At 37.2% G+C, this 17,153-nt stretch overlaps 3 protein-coding genes across 9 annotated transcripts; 1 reads left to right on the top strand and 2 right to left on the bottom strand.

The window, feature by feature from the left end:
* LOC109728686 (60S ribosomal protein L13-like) lies at positions 782-5,708 on the bottom strand. 6 transcript variants are annotated; one of them, XR_002221067.1, is made up of 6 exons: positions 5,559-5,708; positions 5,379-5,472; positions 3,188-3,294; positions 1,909-1,965; positions 1,460-1,599; positions 782-1,013 (listed from the first exon to the last, which is right to left on the bottom strand). XR_002221067.1 is itself a non-coding variant. In XM_020259153.1 (6 exons), the coding sequence occupies exons 2-6, from the start codon at positions 5,264-5,266 to the stop codon at positions 938-940; spliced, it is 417 nt and encodes a 138-aa protein (XP_020114742.1). In that variant the 5' UTR covers positions 5,267-5,472; positions 5,559-5,708; the 3' UTR covers positions 782-937. The 6 variants fall into 6 exon arrangements, 4 of the variants coding, with proteins under 4 accessions (XP_020114742.1, XP_020114744.1, XP_020114743.1 ...); XM_020259153.1 differs by having other exon boundaries at positions 782-1,034; positions 5,251-5,472; XM_020259155.1 differs by having other exon boundaries at positions 5,251-5,472.
* Positions 7,848-9,400, top strand: LOC109728543 (myb-related protein 308-like). Its single transcript, XM_020258963.1, has 3 exons — positions 7,848-8,012; positions 8,360-8,489; positions 8,658-9,400. The coding sequence occupies exons 1-3, from the start codon at positions 7,880-7,882 to the stop codon at positions 9,163-9,165; spliced, it is 771 nt and encodes a 256-aa protein (XP_020114552.1). The 5' UTR covers positions 7,848-7,879; the 3' UTR covers positions 9,166-9,400.
* On the bottom strand, positions 9,515-13,580 carry LOC109728542 (growth-regulating factor 5-like). 2 transcript variants are annotated; one of them, XM_020258961.1, is made up of 4 exons: positions 13,117-13,580; positions 12,199-12,565; positions 10,373-10,839; positions 9,515-9,811 (listed from the first exon to the last, which is right to left on the bottom strand). In XM_020258961.1, the coding sequence occupies exons 1-4, from the start codon at positions 13,343-13,345 to the stop codon at positions 9,804-9,806; spliced, it is 1,071 nt and encodes a 356-aa protein (XP_020114550.1). In that variant the 5' UTR covers positions 13,346-13,580; the 3' UTR covers positions 9,515-9,803. The 2 variants fall into 2 exon arrangements, with proteins under 2 accessions (XP_020114550.1, XP_020114551.1); XM_020258962.1 differs by lacking the exon at positions 9,515-9,811 and adding an exon at positions 11,712-11,763 and having other exon boundaries at positions 10,483-10,839.

Genomic DNA, 17,153 nt, shown 5'->3' with positions numbered 1-17,153 from the left:
GTATGTAGGGGGAGGCTTGCTACTCTTTTCTTACCATGGTAAATGATGTAAATATGGTGAGAGCACACCAACTTTTTCTTTTTAATTATTTTTCTCCTTTTTAATTATTTTACTCTAAACCTTAAAACCTTGAACTACAACCCCAGTTAGATTAAACTGTTTGTTTTCAATAGTCCAAACAATGATTAGTGTGCCGTGTGGCCAGTTGAAATATATAATAAGGTTTGAATTTTACAGGATTTAGGTCAATTTGAATAGGTAGATTTGCCCATCAAATACCACCTGAAAGAGTTGCAGCGTATCACACGAGAGGCCGAAGAAAATAAATCAATTAAATGCAGATATTCATTGAAGTTCTAAAAAGATAAAGTGATGCTAACAGGTTCAATTTTAATCGAAGCAGATCAGATTCATTGCATCCAACCAAATTCGCTCAATATCAAAACCAGCTCTGTTCATAGCATCATACGAAAAAGATGTGCAGTTTAGATTTAAAATGGACATGCACTTTGATCTACTATTGAGCTTTGTCGCGAAATGTTTTGAACGAGAGTAAGGTCTATGCTCATATATATCAATGTCTTGCTGAGAAAGAGGAAATCTACGACGGAGCTGAGATATCTAGCCTATCAATCCGAGAATTGGCTCAGGTGTCTTACAAAAATAAACAGATTCTGAAAATGCATAAAAAATGGCATTGAATGATAAGCAGCTGAAGACTCAGCCAGAAACACAAAAGATAACAGTAAGCCTCTCTATTTCTGACACTAAAAATCAGATTCAAGACTAGTTTTGTGGCGATTTGCGAGGATCCGAAGTTATAATTCTTATCAACTTTCTCAGCCTCCGCAGCCTTCTTCAGCTGGGCCTGGCGCTGGTTCATCTTCTCGACGTGAAGCTTGGCGTAGGTCTTGAAAGATTTCAACTCGTCGGACCTTCACGACCTCGGCCGACGGCTTCTCGCGCAAAATCGGCATATACCGGCCTTGCACCTGCGTGGCTGCGGCCAGTTCCTGGGGAGCAAAAACAACAGCCTGAGAAAAGCAATTTCATTTATAAGTTTTTTTTTTTTTTGAATGTAAAAAATGCAAAGGGGCTTTAAAAAATCGTCTATTTACAATCATATATATACATACCCATCTGAAAAATTTGAATTAACTAACATTCGCCCCTGGCAAGTTGAAATTGCAGTTTCTTACAAAGATGCCCTAGTCCCAAGGGATAATCCAATCCATGAAGTTAGTTTTGTATCAGAAAAAAGATTTATTAGGTTCTTTTTTTTTATAATTATAGGTATGTATGTATATGTCATGTGTGTAATGAAGATTTTCAAGGCCCATTATATAGAATTCAGATTAAATATATAAGTACATATATAATGTTGAAGCGCAATATATGTATATATCTTTAAAAAAAAGAAGCATTTATGGGCTTGGTTGCCTTGAACTTGCGACCGCACCTTGGGAAGATGACAAGCTTGGTTTTGTACATCTTCAGCATCTGAACATTAGCCTGGAGGCCCTCGAGAGAGTGGTTCTTTCGGCGGTGGTCTACTGCATTGCTGATTGTTGGGGCAAGCTTCTTCAGGATCCCTGCCGCCTAAAAATTATGCAGAAAAGAAAAAAAAAGAGCTACTATTAAATTAGCACAGAAAAAAAAAAGCAAACATCTGCAAAATTGAGGAGACAAATGTCGGATTTCTCAAAGAATCTTCTATATATCGAATGAAATTTGGTCTGAAGCTCTGAATGCCACAATTTATTATCAAAATATTTTACATCCACAGCATGGGGCGGCGGCTTCACTAGTAATACACAAGAAGACGGAAAATCAATATCATGAACAATTGAAAAATGATTCAGTAATGTGAGATGGAATCAGTAGACAAATGGAATTCAACCCATTCACCTGTGGATCCATCCCTACGGTTGTCTGGCCGCTGCTGTCAAAGACAGCTTTTCCTTTCTGCACCAACGATAAAAGTCACACCACCATAACAAGCAGGTGAAACTTTCGTTATTGGAAGGTGCAATATTTTTCTAGACGTCATACTTACAGATAATAAAGTAATTAACACAATTAGGAAGAAAAACAGAGGGGTTTCACTGTGCTTGAGACATCCTAATTGATATTCTTAGATCACAATGTAAACCACATCGTGCGATGCAGAATTCTAACTTCAGTACATGCTCTTGAGTTTAATAATTAAAGATAAAAACTAATCTTGATGTCCTCTAGCTGATACATCAAGTCATCCCAAATAATTAAAAGTACTAGTATGATGTAGCCAGCAGTTCGAAAGCTTATGCCCATGCTAGCCACACAATGATGTGGAGATGAAAAGGAGAAGTCAAAGTACAAACTACACATCATGCAAACTAGAGAATAGAAAGACCTATCCTAAACTGAAGATTACAAAACATGTTGCTAATATTCAAGCAATTGATCGTAGTAAAATTCTAACATCTGCGAACATGCCTACAACTTGCCGTTTGTAGCATAAATGTGAGATGGAATCAGTAGACAAAAGACATTTTAAATCATTGATCTGTGGATCCATTTCTACGGTTGTCTGGCCGCTGCTGAAAAATAGCTTTTCCTTTGTGCACCAATGCTTAGAAGTCCCACCACTAAACTGAGATTAGACTTGGCTTATTTGCAGGTGCAAGGCAGGTCGAATGCATTGTGTCCATACATCTAACAATATCACACGGTCTATCACAGAAAACTTTAGAAATGACAACTTGTTAGACAGTCAACGAAAAAAAGGAAACAAAGTTAAAAAAGCAAGAAAAAAGAGTAAACTATCGTAATCTAAAGATCAAATTTACAAGGGAATCACATCTTCCGGAAAATAAAGCTAAGTGTTCAGTCGCTATGAAACAAACCAGAGGTTAACTGCCTATTTTAGCTCCTTCAGTTAATTCTACATTCAAGTCATTTCATTCACTTATGTTAAAGATGAAAACTATGGACATATTTGACAGAATTCCTACACTATAAAAAGAAAAAAAAAAAAACCCTGCTTAAACACGAGGTAAGAAACGATGCAATGCATACAAAGAAAGAAGCAAGTGTGCAAACTGCAATCGTCGAAATTATTTCATTGCATATCAAAAAATAATAAAAATACCTTCAAGCTGTATACAAGTAAAAGACCTATAAAAAGAAGAGACAAGCATATTACCAATCCATTGTCTTGCTTTGCGCTCTTGCTAGTTGATCCAATTCTGCCAATGCTTCCTAAAGTGCCCGTTCGGCATGTTGTTGTTGTGCTTAACCATTGTTCAGCACCTAAACAAAAGACCATTGCACCAATCAACATACCATTTGACGAGAAGCACACGCCCGTTTTAAATGTAGCCACCATGAAAGTTCCACAAGCCAAGACAAAAAGAAGAAAAAAATGTACTGCACTAAGACTACGTTGTAGTGCTTTTATGTTAACACCGAACAATAAAAATAACTTTTTCGTAGAATCCGACACTTAACAAAGCCATTTTCCCATCACAAAGAGAGAGCACAGTTTACACTCCCCTTGCATCAGCACATTATCAATCCGTAGGCCATAAAATTTTCAGCACACTTGAGCAATCTTACTCGTGCAAACAGAAAAATGAATCACAAAACAACGAAATGGCCCCTTTTGAGACGACTACTGAAATTTTAAAAGTTTTGTTTTTTGCTATTAATTTGCCTGACTATAGCCACTTGAGTACAATGTAATTAAGTGAAACACATTAATTGATATAAAATTTTTTAAATCTAGTAAACTTAAAAAAATTTACTAAATTTTAAAGTTATATAATTTTTTAGAATTACTTTAATAATTTTCGTCCTAATTTTTTCACCTATGTCTTTATAAAATAATTTGATTGCTAACAAGTTCTTATAAAAATTTATGTCACACATATACCAATTTACATTATTTTTATTTAAATTAATTTAATTATATAATTACTTTTTAAATTGTTTTAACAAATAATCAGACATAAAATAATATACAAATATACAAATATTAAATTATAATTTATTATGAAAATACACAAGAAGATGGAAAATCAATATCATGGAATTAACGTGACAATTAATAACCTCAGGCCTAAGAAAGACAATTGAAAAATGATTCAGTAATGTGAGATGGAATCAGTAGACAAATGGAATTCGACCCATTCACCTGTGGATCCATCCCTACGGTTGTCTGGCCGCTGCTGTCAAAGACAGCTTTTTTTTTTTTGCACCAACGATAAAAATCACACCACCATAATAAGCAGGTGAATTTTTTTTATTTATTGGAAGGTGCAATAATTTCTAAGAAACCACACTTATAGATGATAAAGTAATTAAAACAATTAGGAAGAAAATCAAAGGGGTTTTATTTTACTTGGGACTTCCTAATGGACATTCTTAGATTACAATCTAAACCACATCATGTAATGCAGAATTATAACTTCAATACACACTTCAAAATAAAAACTAATCTTGATGTCCTAAAGCTGATACATCAAGTCATTCCAAATAACTAAAAATATTAGTATGATTTAGCCAATAGTTCAAAAGCCTATGCCCATACCAACTATAAAATGATGTGAAGATGAAACGAAGAAGTCAACGTATAAACTAAACATCATGCAAGCTAGAGAATAGAAAGGCCTGTGACAGTTCTACTAGAAGCAACACTATCCAAAACTGAAGATTACACAACATGTTGTTTATATTGAAGCACTTGATCGTAGTAAAATTCTAACATCTGCGAACATGCCTACAACTTGCCGTTCGTAGCATAAATGTGAGATGGAATCAGTAGACAAATGACACTTTGAATCATTGATCTGTGGATCCATTTCTACGGTTGTCTAGCCGCTGCTGAAAAACAGCTTTTCCTTTGCGCACCAATGCTTAAAAGCCGCACCACTAAAATGAGGAGATGAGACTTCGCTTATTTGCAGGTGCAAGGCAGGTCGAACGCATTGTGTTCATGCATCTAACACTATCACACGGTCTATCATAGAAAGTTTTAAAAATGACAACTTGTTGGACAGAGCCAAAAGAAGGGGAAAAAATATAGTAAAGTATCATAATCTAAAGATCAAATTTACAAGGGAATCACATATTCGTGAATCGTCGTAGATAGGTATTAGGGCACCCCAGATTGAAAACATCATGAGCATAACAACATAAATTGGTCAGCATAGACTATGCATAAGCAAAAGGACAAAGAAAATTATGACTTTTCTATTCAGAACATACGAATTTGATTAATCATTCCCAGTTTCTCATCTTCTTCCCCTCTTTTCCCTTTCTCCTCTCTCCTCTCCCCCTCTACTCATCTCCACTAATCCTCTCTATATATTCTCCTTCTTTCGCTCCAAACTTACCTCAATTCCCCCAAATCTCTCTTTGAGACACTGATCCAAGCCACCATCGTCCTCATCGCCGACCAAACCCCAGATCGGAGATCATCATCGGCCGCTGCGATTTGTCCGGGACAATGCAAATACCAATTAGATCAACAGGAACGTAGAAGAAGTGGGAGATGGATTGGGTTTAGGGTTTACCTACGGAGGCTCCCGCGTCCGTTTCTTCCTCTCGCTCATCATCGGCGCCGCCATTGTTGGGGATTACGCAGTGGAGAGAGAGAGAGTGTGTGTGTGTGTGTTTAATAGAGAGGGTGCGGGATTCGTTAGGGTTTTGGAAAAGAGCGTGTGTTTTATAGAGGGGCAGTTCGGTCATTTCACTCTAGTAGGCTCGAAATATATTAATATAAGGGGGAAAAAATATTAAATATTAGTTAATACAACAAAAAATATCAAAATAAAATTACAGAATATTTTAAATATAAAAATTTTGAATCAAAATATAGCAAAGTAAAATTACGCTAAAGCCCGCATAGGAGGAGACNCAAGAGAAACAAAAAAAAAAAAAAATCTCACCATTGTTGAATTATTATTACAAGTAATAAGTTTTCTAAACATTTAATGATGTTTTATTATAATCTTCTCAAAACATTAATCTGACTAATTCAATTATCAGACACGAACATCATCTGTGAATCCAAATCACGGTCTCAAATTTACTAAGAGAAATTTGAAATCAGAATCCAAATTCAAAACCGATTCACGACCATACAAATTATTTTTCTAAACATCTAATATCAAATTTTTAATAATAATAATAATAATAATAATAGTACGTTATTTTTTATTTTTCAAAACCAAATCAAACACAAATATAGCCCTTCTACCCAAATTGCCCCTTCTAGATTAGTAGTAAGTCTACTATGTATAGCAACTACATCACATTATTTATATAGAGCCAATCACATCTCTCTTTTTGAAATAAAAATATAATAAAAATTATTTTTTAGAAATCATGATAGGATGAGTGAATCTCAGAGGATAAGTATGATTGGCAAGTAAGTCTACTATATAACAGCTATACCATATCATCAATGTCAGATCAATCACATCTCTTTTCTTGAGATAAAAATATAAATATATAATAAAAATATTTTTCTAAAAAAATCATGCTGGAATGAGTGATCCTTAGAGGATAAATATGATTGGCAGGAGACTCTCCGTTACCCATGTGACTGCTACATTTTAAATTTTTACCAAATCAGAGTATGATCCGAATATATTGATGTCTCTTTAATCTAGAAAAAAGTGCAAAATATAGTAATCACGTGGATGACATGACGTTCCCAATCAATTATATTTATTCTATAAGATTCATTCATTCCATCATAATTTTTAAAAAAATATTTTTATTATACTTTTATCTCAAAAGAAGAGATGTGATTCGCTCAACATAGATAATGCTATGTAGCTGCTATACAGTAGACTTCCTCGCATGCCACTGCACCGCAACATTTGGTATTGTTGCATATTTTTGCTTTTCTTTCTCAGTTTTTTACTCACTCTATTTTCCTCCTCTTTTTTTTTTTTTTTAAGGGGGATGCTGTAATTGGTGTTTTGGCTCAGCAATGGAAATCCCACCTGATGCAGATGGAATGGAACTGCAGGAAAGAGACAGTGGCACATGGAATGATGGAAGAGGCAATCCCAGTTCAGTAGAGCTTTATTAGTGTGTCAACTTCCCCACCTACATACTTCAAACAGTAAGCAGTAGAAGCTACACATGCCCACCTGGCCACCTCCTTCAATTCTTTCATGTTTTGGGGGCTCTCCCTGCTGCTGGTGAGTTGCTTAGATTACACAGTTTGGACCCTCACTGATGCTGATGTAGAGAGAGAAAGCGAGGGATGCAAAATTCTCTTCGTCGCATAGTTCTGCGTAGAGAGTAACAATCATGTCAAATAATACCATCATCTAACATAAAACAGATTAACATTGTGCGTGAAGTGTTTGTTTCACACACGCTACCATAATGACTATAATAATACGCTATCGTGCGATTGATTTGTTAGCAATGCATCAGGAAATAACACGGTTAGAGAAAAAGAACATATAAAAAGAGAAATGTTAAGCCTGCGTAATGTCTTATAGCGCCCGTGTACGATAATCCTAGATCAGTTCGGAAGTGTCGCACGCCTTACGTAATTTTTGTTCCTATATTTGGGCAGACAATTCTAGATGGCTGCAGAATGACAAAACAACTGTTCCTTGAGTCTGTCCATGATTTGTAGCAGGAAAAGGAAACAATGCATCCAACTCTTGGATTCTTTCATTCATTCTCTCCATACACAGTTTTGAGTCATAAATACCCAAAGAAAGAGAATGTGGGGGGGAAACTTGCAGAGCTGTCATGTAGTTGGCATTGAATGTTATAGCTACTATATATGTTGCTCCGACAATCGACGGTTCGCACTCGATTGAGAGCAAGAAGCTAGAGAGAGAGAGAGAGAGAGAGAGAGAGGATGGGGAGAAAAGCATGTTGCCCTAAGGAAGGGCTCAACAGAGGAGCATGGACAAGCCATGAAGATAAGCTGCTCTCAGAATACATCATGGCTCATGGATTAGGGAGATGGAGAAGCTTACCTGCAGATGCTGGTAATTAAGAAAAACTGCTCCAGGAAAAGTTTTTCTCAACAAGTAAATGATAGAGGAGGAGGAAGAGACAGTAGAATGTCATAAACCCTACATATTTTGATAGTTATAAGTAATGCTACTCCATTTCTTGAAGCAGAGGAACACAACTTAGTTATACAAGCCCAATGGATGCTTTTGCATATGTTTACTGATGTAATTCTATTCTATATGTCATGAAGAGCAATTAGTAATGGTGATATTGAGCTAATTTCTTTCAACATCTTCTCTTAAAAAAATGGTTGTTAACAAATGAATGGACTCTGCAAAATCGGCAAGACACGGGTTCTTTGACATGTGCTTATTTTCAGGGTTGAATAGGTGTGGGAAAAGTTGCAGGTTGAGATGGCTGAATTATCTGAGACCAGATATCAAGAGAGGGAACATCACACAGGAAGAAGAGGACTTGATCATTAGGCTCCATAAGCTACTAGGCAATAGGTACTACCATAATTATGTCCCACTGTTTCTATATTTGTCTATATTTGTCCACTGCATCAGAATTAAAATTTAAACCGCCTCGGATAACCTCTAAGAATCAGATAATGCCGGTATAAATACTAGTAGTTTATTATCTCAAACTATGCATGTATTTTTCGTTATCTGCAGATGGTCCTTAATAGCAGGAAGGTTACCAGGGCGAACAGACAATGAAATAAAGAACTACTGGAATACATACCTCAGAAAGAAGGTATTTGGCGGCGACGGAGAATCTTCACCAAAGGCTAAGAAAAGATCATCTGCAAAACATAACACCGAGTCGAGTGACGACTCGAGCGTGAACATAGTTCGAACCAAAGCCGTAAGATGCACTAGATCCCACTTTGCTGATCTTGCTCCCAACCAAATACTGGATCAAGATGTTGGTGGTTTTTGCACAGTCGACAATAATATGCAAAACTTATTGTTCCCTCAAACACCTACTGAGAGTTCTTATGTGAGTTACGATAGTTTCGAAAACAACTATGGAGTTATCGATATCGACCCTCTTACAATAAAAGATATCTCCGGTTGCATGAGACAAGAGGAGGATGAGGAACTCTTCTCTTTGATTGACAATGATGTATGGGACCTCCTAGAATTGCCCAACAAGAAATACAAACTGCAGAGAGATTGATCTTCAATTTTGCTGCTGGCAATAATGACTAATCAGGGCTCTCCTCAAATAAAGTTACGTACTTGATGAGAAGCATCGAGAGAGGAATAGCTTCATCTAGTTTAATATTTACTTTGTGCTACTACCAAATTCTGTGACTTCAATTCTGCCAGCTTTATCATCTCAAGGTATGTACTCCTATAAGTCACCTTAGTTTCCCTTTGATGACGACATATCCATGTAAAATGTTTTTGACATAAACATGTTTGGACTAGAGCAAAATGTGCAGAAATGTTGAAAACATGTAACGAGGTATAGTGTAAGCCTTCCTTAATGCTTCTCAAATGAAAAGGCTGTTGTTCAAGAAACCAGACAAAACAGTCACTTAGTACGTGCATTTAACTGTCTACGAAACAGGCATTCAACTTCTCCGAATGGAGTTCCAAAGTTAGTTTTTGGTACATTAAGATAGAAAAAAAAAAAAAAAACCAAAAAACAACAACAACAACGACAACATTAAGAGGATTTAAACCAACCTCAGACAACAAACTCAGGATCTTAATCATTAGCGAAGATTACAAAAAGGCCTTAAACAGTTATCAACCCGGCCACATCTTCAGCAGTTCAGCTTACTGCAAGAAGCCAAAGCCGCATATTCTTCAGTCATCTGCAGAAACCAAAGAACAAGGGAGAGTTTAGAAGCCATGGTAATCCCGATCCCAAATAAACATTAAAACTGTAATAGTACATCCAAATGATCTATAAACCCTCAAATGTCTCATATGCACTCTCTTTTTTAATGAAGGTCAGGTTGTGATCTGCTGAACCCCCCAATGCAACATGGATGGATTTATTCAAACGAGAAACCACCAAACATTTTAGGAACCCAACATAATCTATGGGCTACTTAAAACAAACTAAAGACCAAAGCCTAAGTGGGATTTTCTGGCCTCAGTATCCAAGACCAAGGCTGAACAAATGAAATGAACAGGGTTTGAACCTACTAGCCGAAAACAGGGCTAAAAGGGTCAGGTCCATTTTGTTCAGGTCTACACTAAACGTACTTATATCTGCTTATGCATAGGGATAGGCAGCTTGCCATGTGCTCATTTATCTTTTGCCCCACCTATTCATTCTAGAGATGCCATGAACCAATCACATTTCCATATACTGGCAATCTGCAAGTGGATGCACCATAAGGTAATACCAAGGAAACAAAATAACAAACCATTTGGGGATCTGGAGGATGTGGTGGAGAAGGCAGAGGAGACCATCGGAATGGAAATTGAGAGCTGAGTTGTAGAGAGAGAAGTCCGGTTCGATCTCTCATCCTCTATGTCAGACCATGAATCCTTTGTCCTAGGCCACTCATCGAAGAAAGGTCGCAGTGGTTGGTTTTCAGGCTTCACCACCGGATTCGCTGAAGAGAAACCGCTTCCAAGAAAAGAGTACTGCTGCTGCTGCTGTAGTGACAGTGAATTGATGTGCATTGGGTGATGAAGGGGAGACGAAGTGCTATCCAATATAGAATTCTCTCTTGTTTCCATTAAGGGAAAGGAGGATGCATCATGAGAGGATGGCATCAGGCGCCATGAGTTATTGACGGATGAGTCCATTCTGAGGCCCCTCGTACTTCCAGAAGCTTCTGAGAAGAAACTATGCTCACCCACCTCGGTTTTAGCTCCAGAAATATATCTGCATGATTGAGTCAAAGTAAACACAAATATCTTTACCAGAAATTAACACACTTTATTAGGTACTAGGTTTCATCTACTTCTCAGAATTGCATGCAGGTAAGCAACGCAATAATTCATATATGCAGGAATCACGAGAGAAATCTGGACCTTTTCTTCAAGTTATAAAATGTTAGTTTCAGACTCACGTCCCAATAAACTACACCTGGGTGGTAACACGGAAAAAATAAGGAGAATTACATCGGCGAGATTACATCCGATCATCATCAACAAATATATTCCTTTTGAGTGAATTTTCTGCTTCTGTTAGATGCTCAAATCTCATCACGAAGTGCGAGATAAGAATACATCTCATAAATAGAACTAAGTTTTGATTAGAAGAGGGGAATGGAGAAAAAGCATGCACTCCACACAAGAAATTTCTTTTCTCCGTCCTATAAACTACACTTCGTGAAACTCAAAATTTTCATAATTATAAGCTTAAGAGGAAATAGGATGGTGGATTACCGAAACGCATACACACACAATGACACTTTACAGGAGCAATCTTGATCAGCATTCATCAACACATAAATGCCAATAAAACAAAAGTACAAATAATATGATATCGTTTTAACAAAAAGAGAGAGAGGGAGAGAGAACATGACATATACTGGAACCAAGGTGCTGGATGAGATCAGCAAACTTGCTTTCCTAGGAGAGAGGGGGAAAAAAAAACGAAAACATCACCAACCATATCACAATGGTCCAACATCATAATGGGAAAAGTGTGATGTACACAATTGGCCAGCTAGTATTAGTACGCCGGGTCCAAAAATTTTTCAACGCAATTGTTATGCCAGCAATAATCAAGTTTCTCACTAGTAGACTAACCTTTGACAAAAACATGTGATCCGCTTCCAACGGCACAATTGTGTGGGGCAACCTAACAAATAAATAATGCATCCCCAGTTTAACCTCAGTTCTGTGGAGTACTTGAATCAATGTCATGGGCTACAATGCATCCAGAATCCCACATTAGTCACGCACTGGGGGGAAACTAGAAAATGTGAACATGTCTAACTAAACATCAGGGCTTAAACAAGGCAATGCCGTCACACTCATTCATTATATGTGCCCCATATCACAAGATGTTTGAAAGCAGATGGATATGCATAGGAATAGTTCCTTAGTTTTACTAGCTTGGCTGTGTTTCCAAACCGACTCCACTCAAAGCGACCAGTTTTAGTAAGGCCGGTAAGGAACTTGAATTCTATGTTCCCAAAAAAAAAAAAAAAAGTTCATGTTGAAACTTTTGCTGCAGTGAGAAACTATAGGAAACAACTCATAGTTGCGTAATGCAAATGAAATAGATATATACTTGATGCCATAAGGAGTGGAATCCATTTGCAGCCGAGAGGAACTAGCCCTGCCAAGGTACGAAACCTGGGGACTATTACTAGCTGTCAAAGACGGCAGGGGCGAAGTCCTGAAGCTTCCGCCGCTGCTGCCGCCGGCCCCGTCGCCACCTGTCACGGTCGATGACGAGGCCGACTGCGACTGCGAGGACGCGGTTGTTTGGGATTCCACAGGCTTTCTTGAACGGTTTCGGCCACGGTGCATGTGGCGCTCGCAGTACTTCGATCCAGGGTACGCATCCTTGGAGCACCGCCACTTCTTACCATCGGTCCTGCGGCATCGCCCCGGCTCAGGATCCAGCTTCTTCCCATAGTATGAGTAGTAATCCACTACATGGGAGTCACCAAACGACACTTTAGTGTATATGAGATCAGAAACAGGTATATAGATATCTATGATTTTGTAAAAGAGATGGGAAACATAAGAACACTAAATTAGTGAGTAGAAAAGATTACAATAACAACAGGAAACTCCTACTCCATCTTTAGGGGAAAAAAAATAAGAAAAAAACCCCAAAAATTTGATGAAAATCAGATTTAAATAGTTTTTTTTAAAAAAAGAAGATAAAGAGCAATAGATCAAAAAGATGGTGCCTTCCATAAACTTCATTCGTAAAGAGGAGCAGGTGTATGATAAAAAACCGAATAAAATGGCCAAACAAAATAGAGAAAAATCACAACATCTAGTATCAAAAAACACTAAAAAATGCAAATATAGTAAGAACCTCGAGAATCGAAGAAACCTAACCCAAATCGAGCAATACTACAATACCAAAGATAAACCAGCTCAAAACCCCAACAAAACCCTTAATCCCCAACTCCTCAAAAAGGGCAATCCAAGCCAAACCATTAGAAGGGGGCAAGAGGAAGGTAACACTCACGGGCGGCGTGGTGGTAGTGGTGGTGGGGGTGGTAGTAGCGAGCGGGGAGCGCGTCGAAGCTCCTGCGGATGGGGACGAGGAGATCGGGGGGCACGGGGACCCCGGCCATGAGGTACTTGAAGATGAGCGCCTGGTGCTCCAGCTCCACCCACTGCGACGCCGTGAACGGCGCCCTCCACCCCCCCGCCGCCGCTTCCACCTCCGCCGCCGCCGCCGCCGCGCTACTCATCTCCCTCCCCCCACCTCACTCCTTCGCCTCACCTCGCGAAGAACAAGAAGAAGAAGAAGAAGAAGAAGGAAAGGAGGAGGAAGAAGAGGACGAGAGGATACGGGAGTTAAGGATTGGGTGGAGGGGTGGGGAGCTCCGAGGATAAGCTAGGGTTATGGAGCTTCGCCATTGACGAGGGGTGAGAGAGAGAGAGGAGAGAGAGGGAGGGAGAGAGAGAGCAGACAGAGAGAGAGAGGGAGAGAGAGAGAGAGAGCAGACAGAGAGAGTGAGGGAGAGAGAGATAGAGAGAGAGCAGACAGAGAGAGAGAGAGGTAGAGAGAGAGGGGGGGGACATGGGGGCCCCAAGGGCCCGCGTGTAGAGAGAGAGAGGGAGGATTTAATATTAATTATTAAATTTTTTATGACTTGCGCTAAAAAAATAATTGACGAATCCATCGTAGAAAGAGACGGATGGCGTGAGTGGGGAGGATGAGGACAGACGAGGTGGCGACGTGGGTATTACGGGGCAGACTGGAATTACCGTTTCGGGTTGGCAATTAACGAATTGGAATGAACAGATTGGATTAGCGCTTTTTTTTTTCTTTTTCTTTTTTTTGTTGCTAAAATACTAAAATCTCTTAAAAATATCCCTTTTTTTTACTTTAAAAAGTTTATATTTTATGGTCTGATACACTTATTAATCCACCCTCCTAGTCCTCGATCACTGCTTCTGTTTTTTTACATATGATTTATATATAATATCAAAAATACTTCTTAAAATAGTAAGAATATATTAAAAAATAATTTATTCTTTATAATAAAGTAAAAAAATAATTTAGTCATTTCGCTCCGTCTATTAACATCATAATCATTTCAAAATATTTTTAAAATTNATATATATATATATATATATATATGAGTAGGGCTACTATACTCTTTTGAGTATAGACCCCTTTGTACTCATAAGTTGTTTTTGATAATAAAGCTTCCGAATTGACGATCTATATCATTAAATATGATCTAAAGTATTTGAAACTTTTAGAAAATAAATTTCGTAATTTTTCAAAATTATTTTAAAGTCCATCAAACTGGCATAAAATTACGGTCAAAATTGAATAACCTACTGAAAATAGATGATCAGATTCTTCAATTCGAGATCGGAGTTATTGATCTTTATTTGGATAGTGAATAGAATTTTCTATCAAAAATTCAACCAATTCCGATTCTTTTACACTGTTAAATTAGCAAGTATCCCATATCGGCCGTTAAAAATTGTCAATTTTAAGATCTTTTGATCGTAAGGTGAATGATGTCGAAAAATTATGAAATTCGATTTTTAAAAATTTTAAATGCTTTAAATTATATTTAACGGTATGGATCGTCGAATCAAAAGCTCCATCGAAAACGACTTATGAGTACGAAGGCAATCGTACTAATAAAAGTATAGTAGCAAGACTATATATATATATATAAAGTCCGGCTACTATACTATTGATAGTACCAAGCCTTTGATACTATTGAGTTTTCTACCGTTAGATCTACCCTTTAATCATTTCCATCCGTTAGATAATACTATTAAACCAACCACCCACTCAACTCTAGGGGACCACTATTAACCTAATCGGGGACCACTATTATCCTAACTGTACATCTCTTCATCCAATAGTAGCAAACTTATATATATATATATATATATATAGTTGGACTGGGCTACTATTAGTAGCAAAATTCTATTATTGCTATCAGTTTTTTACCCTTTGGATAAACTCTTTTCATCATTCCTAACCATTAGATTAAATACTATAACCCAGTGGAGTCCACTCAACCCTAGGGGGACCACTTAACTCTAACTGACTAATATCATTCTAACTCTACAATTTTTCATCCAAGGGTTAAAAACTTGATAGCAAAAAGAGCGTTTTACTATTAATAGTATTCCAGCCTAATTCTATATATATATATATNACTGCGACGCCGTGAACGGCGCCCTCCACCCCCCCGCCGCCGCTTCCGCCTCCGCCGCCGCCGCCGCCGCCGCCGCCGCCGCGCTACTCATCTCCCTCCCCCCACCTCACTCCTTCGCCTCACCTCGCGAAGAAGAAGAAGAAGAAGAAGAAGAAGAAGAAGGAAAGGAGGAGAAAGAAGAGGACGAGAGGATACGGGAGTTAAGGATTGGGTGGAGGGGTGGGGAGCTCCGAGGATAAGCTAGGGTTATGGAGCTTCGCCATTGACGAGGGGTGAGAGAGAGAGAGAGAGAGAGAGAGAGAGAGAGAGAGAGAGAGAGGAGTCGGTGGAGGAGAGTGGAAGGGGAGAGAGTTTTTTTTTTTATTTTTTTCGTTTCGTTTATATAGTGAGGCAAAGATGAAGGGGTTTGGTTTTTTTTCTTTTTTTTTTTAATTGATAAAAAGGTATGGAGATACCCCCTCTACTATAGATACTTTGAAAAAGATCCCCTGAATTCTAATTTTTTTTCTATAATTTAATTTTTACTTTTGCTTTCACTACAGTTGTCTTAACAAATAATTTGATAGATAAAATATTCTAATTTTTGTTTACTATAATGCAAACAAAATTATAATTTTTTAGGGCTCGAAAATAAAATAATTTCTTATTTATTATGAACAAAAGCCATTAAATTTTTTTTAATATTATCCTTATTGTAATAAGGCTACTCAAAAATCACTTTATTAATAGTCAATATATAGGGTTAAATATGTCATTTGCTGCGAACTTTCACATATTTATATATATTGAATTTAAATCTTTGGTACCTTTATAACACCGTTTATTATAAGATTTATTAAGTTATTTTATCTATTTATTCTTATACAAAAAAACTTTATTTTTGTTTTTATGTTGCAATATCTGAATAGTAGGGGAACTAACCATACACTTTACCATTTCTTTTTTTTTTTGTGAATTAATTGGATTAGATTTGGATGAGTCGGTCGAAAGGATGGATGCTGCAGTTACTAATACAACAGTGCGAAGCAAAAAAATATAAGGTTTAAGAGGGACCAAATTGAAATTTTCGACCCGTAGTAGTAGGGATATGTATTCTTTTACGTACAGGTACAAATGTACAATAATAGTATTGAAAAAAAGTACACTACATAAGATGTACAATTTATCATCTAATTAGTTTATCACTAATTATATATATATATATATAGTTGGACTGGGCTACTATTAGTAGCAAAATTCCATTATTGCTACTAATTTTTTAGCCTTTGGATCAACTCTTTTCATTATTTCTAACCGTTGGATTAAATAGTATAACCCAGTGGGGACCACTCAACCCTAGAGGGATCACTCAACTCTAATCGACTAATATCATCCTGATCCTACAATTTTTCATCCAAGGGTTAAAAACTTGATAGCAAAAAAAGCGTTTTATGAAATTATGAAATTTGATTTCTAAATAATTTAAATGGTCTAGATCATGTTCAATGGTGCCGATCGTCGATTTAAAAACTCTATCATCAAAAACAAATCGATAGTAAACCGAGCAATTTACTACCAATAGTAGCAGAGTTTTGCTAGAATACTATTGGTAGTAAACGGCTTGGTTTACTACCGATTTGTTTTCGATTATAGAGCTTCCAAATTGATGATCGGCACCGTTAAATATAATCTAAACTATTTAAACTATCTGGAAATCAAATTTCACACATTTTCGATATTGTTCTCTTGTCCATCAAGTGAACAGAAAAATGAATGGCTGGAAATGAATATCCTTCAAAAAGTGATGATACAATTTTTATATTTGAGATATAGAGTCTAAATCTTATTTTAAATAGTTTAAAGAATTTTTTAACAAAAATTTAGT

This window comes from Ananas comosus, linkage group 24 (genome assembly GCF_001540865.1).
Source record: "Ananas comosus cultivar F153 linkage group 24, ASM154086v1, whole genome shotgun sequence".
NCBI lineage: Eukaryota > Viridiplantae > Streptophyta > Magnoliopsida > Poales > Bromeliaceae > Ananas > Ananas comosus.
The sequence above is the reverse complement of the archived record's forward strand: the minus strand, read 5'-3'. Positions and strand labels throughout refer to the sequence as shown.

Bases quoted from the DNA above. Each gene is read 5' to 3' on its own strand.
- LOC109728542 (XM_020258961.1), bottom strand. From the start codon at position 13,345: ATGAGTAGCGCGGCGGCGGCGGCGGCGGAGGTGGAAGCGGCGGCGGGG. The intron at 12,566-13,116 runs GTGAGTGTTACC...ACTCCCATGTAG, and splicing joins CCACTACCACCACGCCGCCC to TGGATTACTACTCATACTAT. The intron at 10,840-12,198 runs GTATATATCTAT...TCAATCATGCAG, and splicing joins TCCACTCCTTATGGCATCAA to ATATATTTCTGGAGCTAAAA.
- LOC109728543 (XM_020258963.1), top strand. From the start codon at position 7,880: ATGGGGAGAAAAGCATGTTGCCCTAAGGAAGGGCTCAACAGAGGAGCA. The intron at 8,013-8,359 runs GTAATTAAGAAA...GCTTATTTTCAG, and splicing joins AAGCTTACCTGCAGATGCTG to GGTTGAATAGGTGTGGGAAA. The intron at 8,490-8,657 runs GTACTACCATAA...CGTTATCTGCAG, and splicing joins CATAAGCTACTAGGCAATAG to ATGGTCCTTAATAGCAGGAA.
- LOC109728686 (XM_020259153.1), bottom strand. The intron at 1,966-3,187 runs GTAATATGCTTG...TCGTTGGTGCAG, and splicing joins CAAAGCAAGACAATGGATTG to AAAGGAAAAGCTGTCTTTGA. The intron at 1,035-1,459 runs GTGCGGTCGCAA...TGCTTTTCTCAG, and splicing joins AAGCTTGTCATCTTCCCAAG to GCTGTTGTTTTTGCTCCCCA.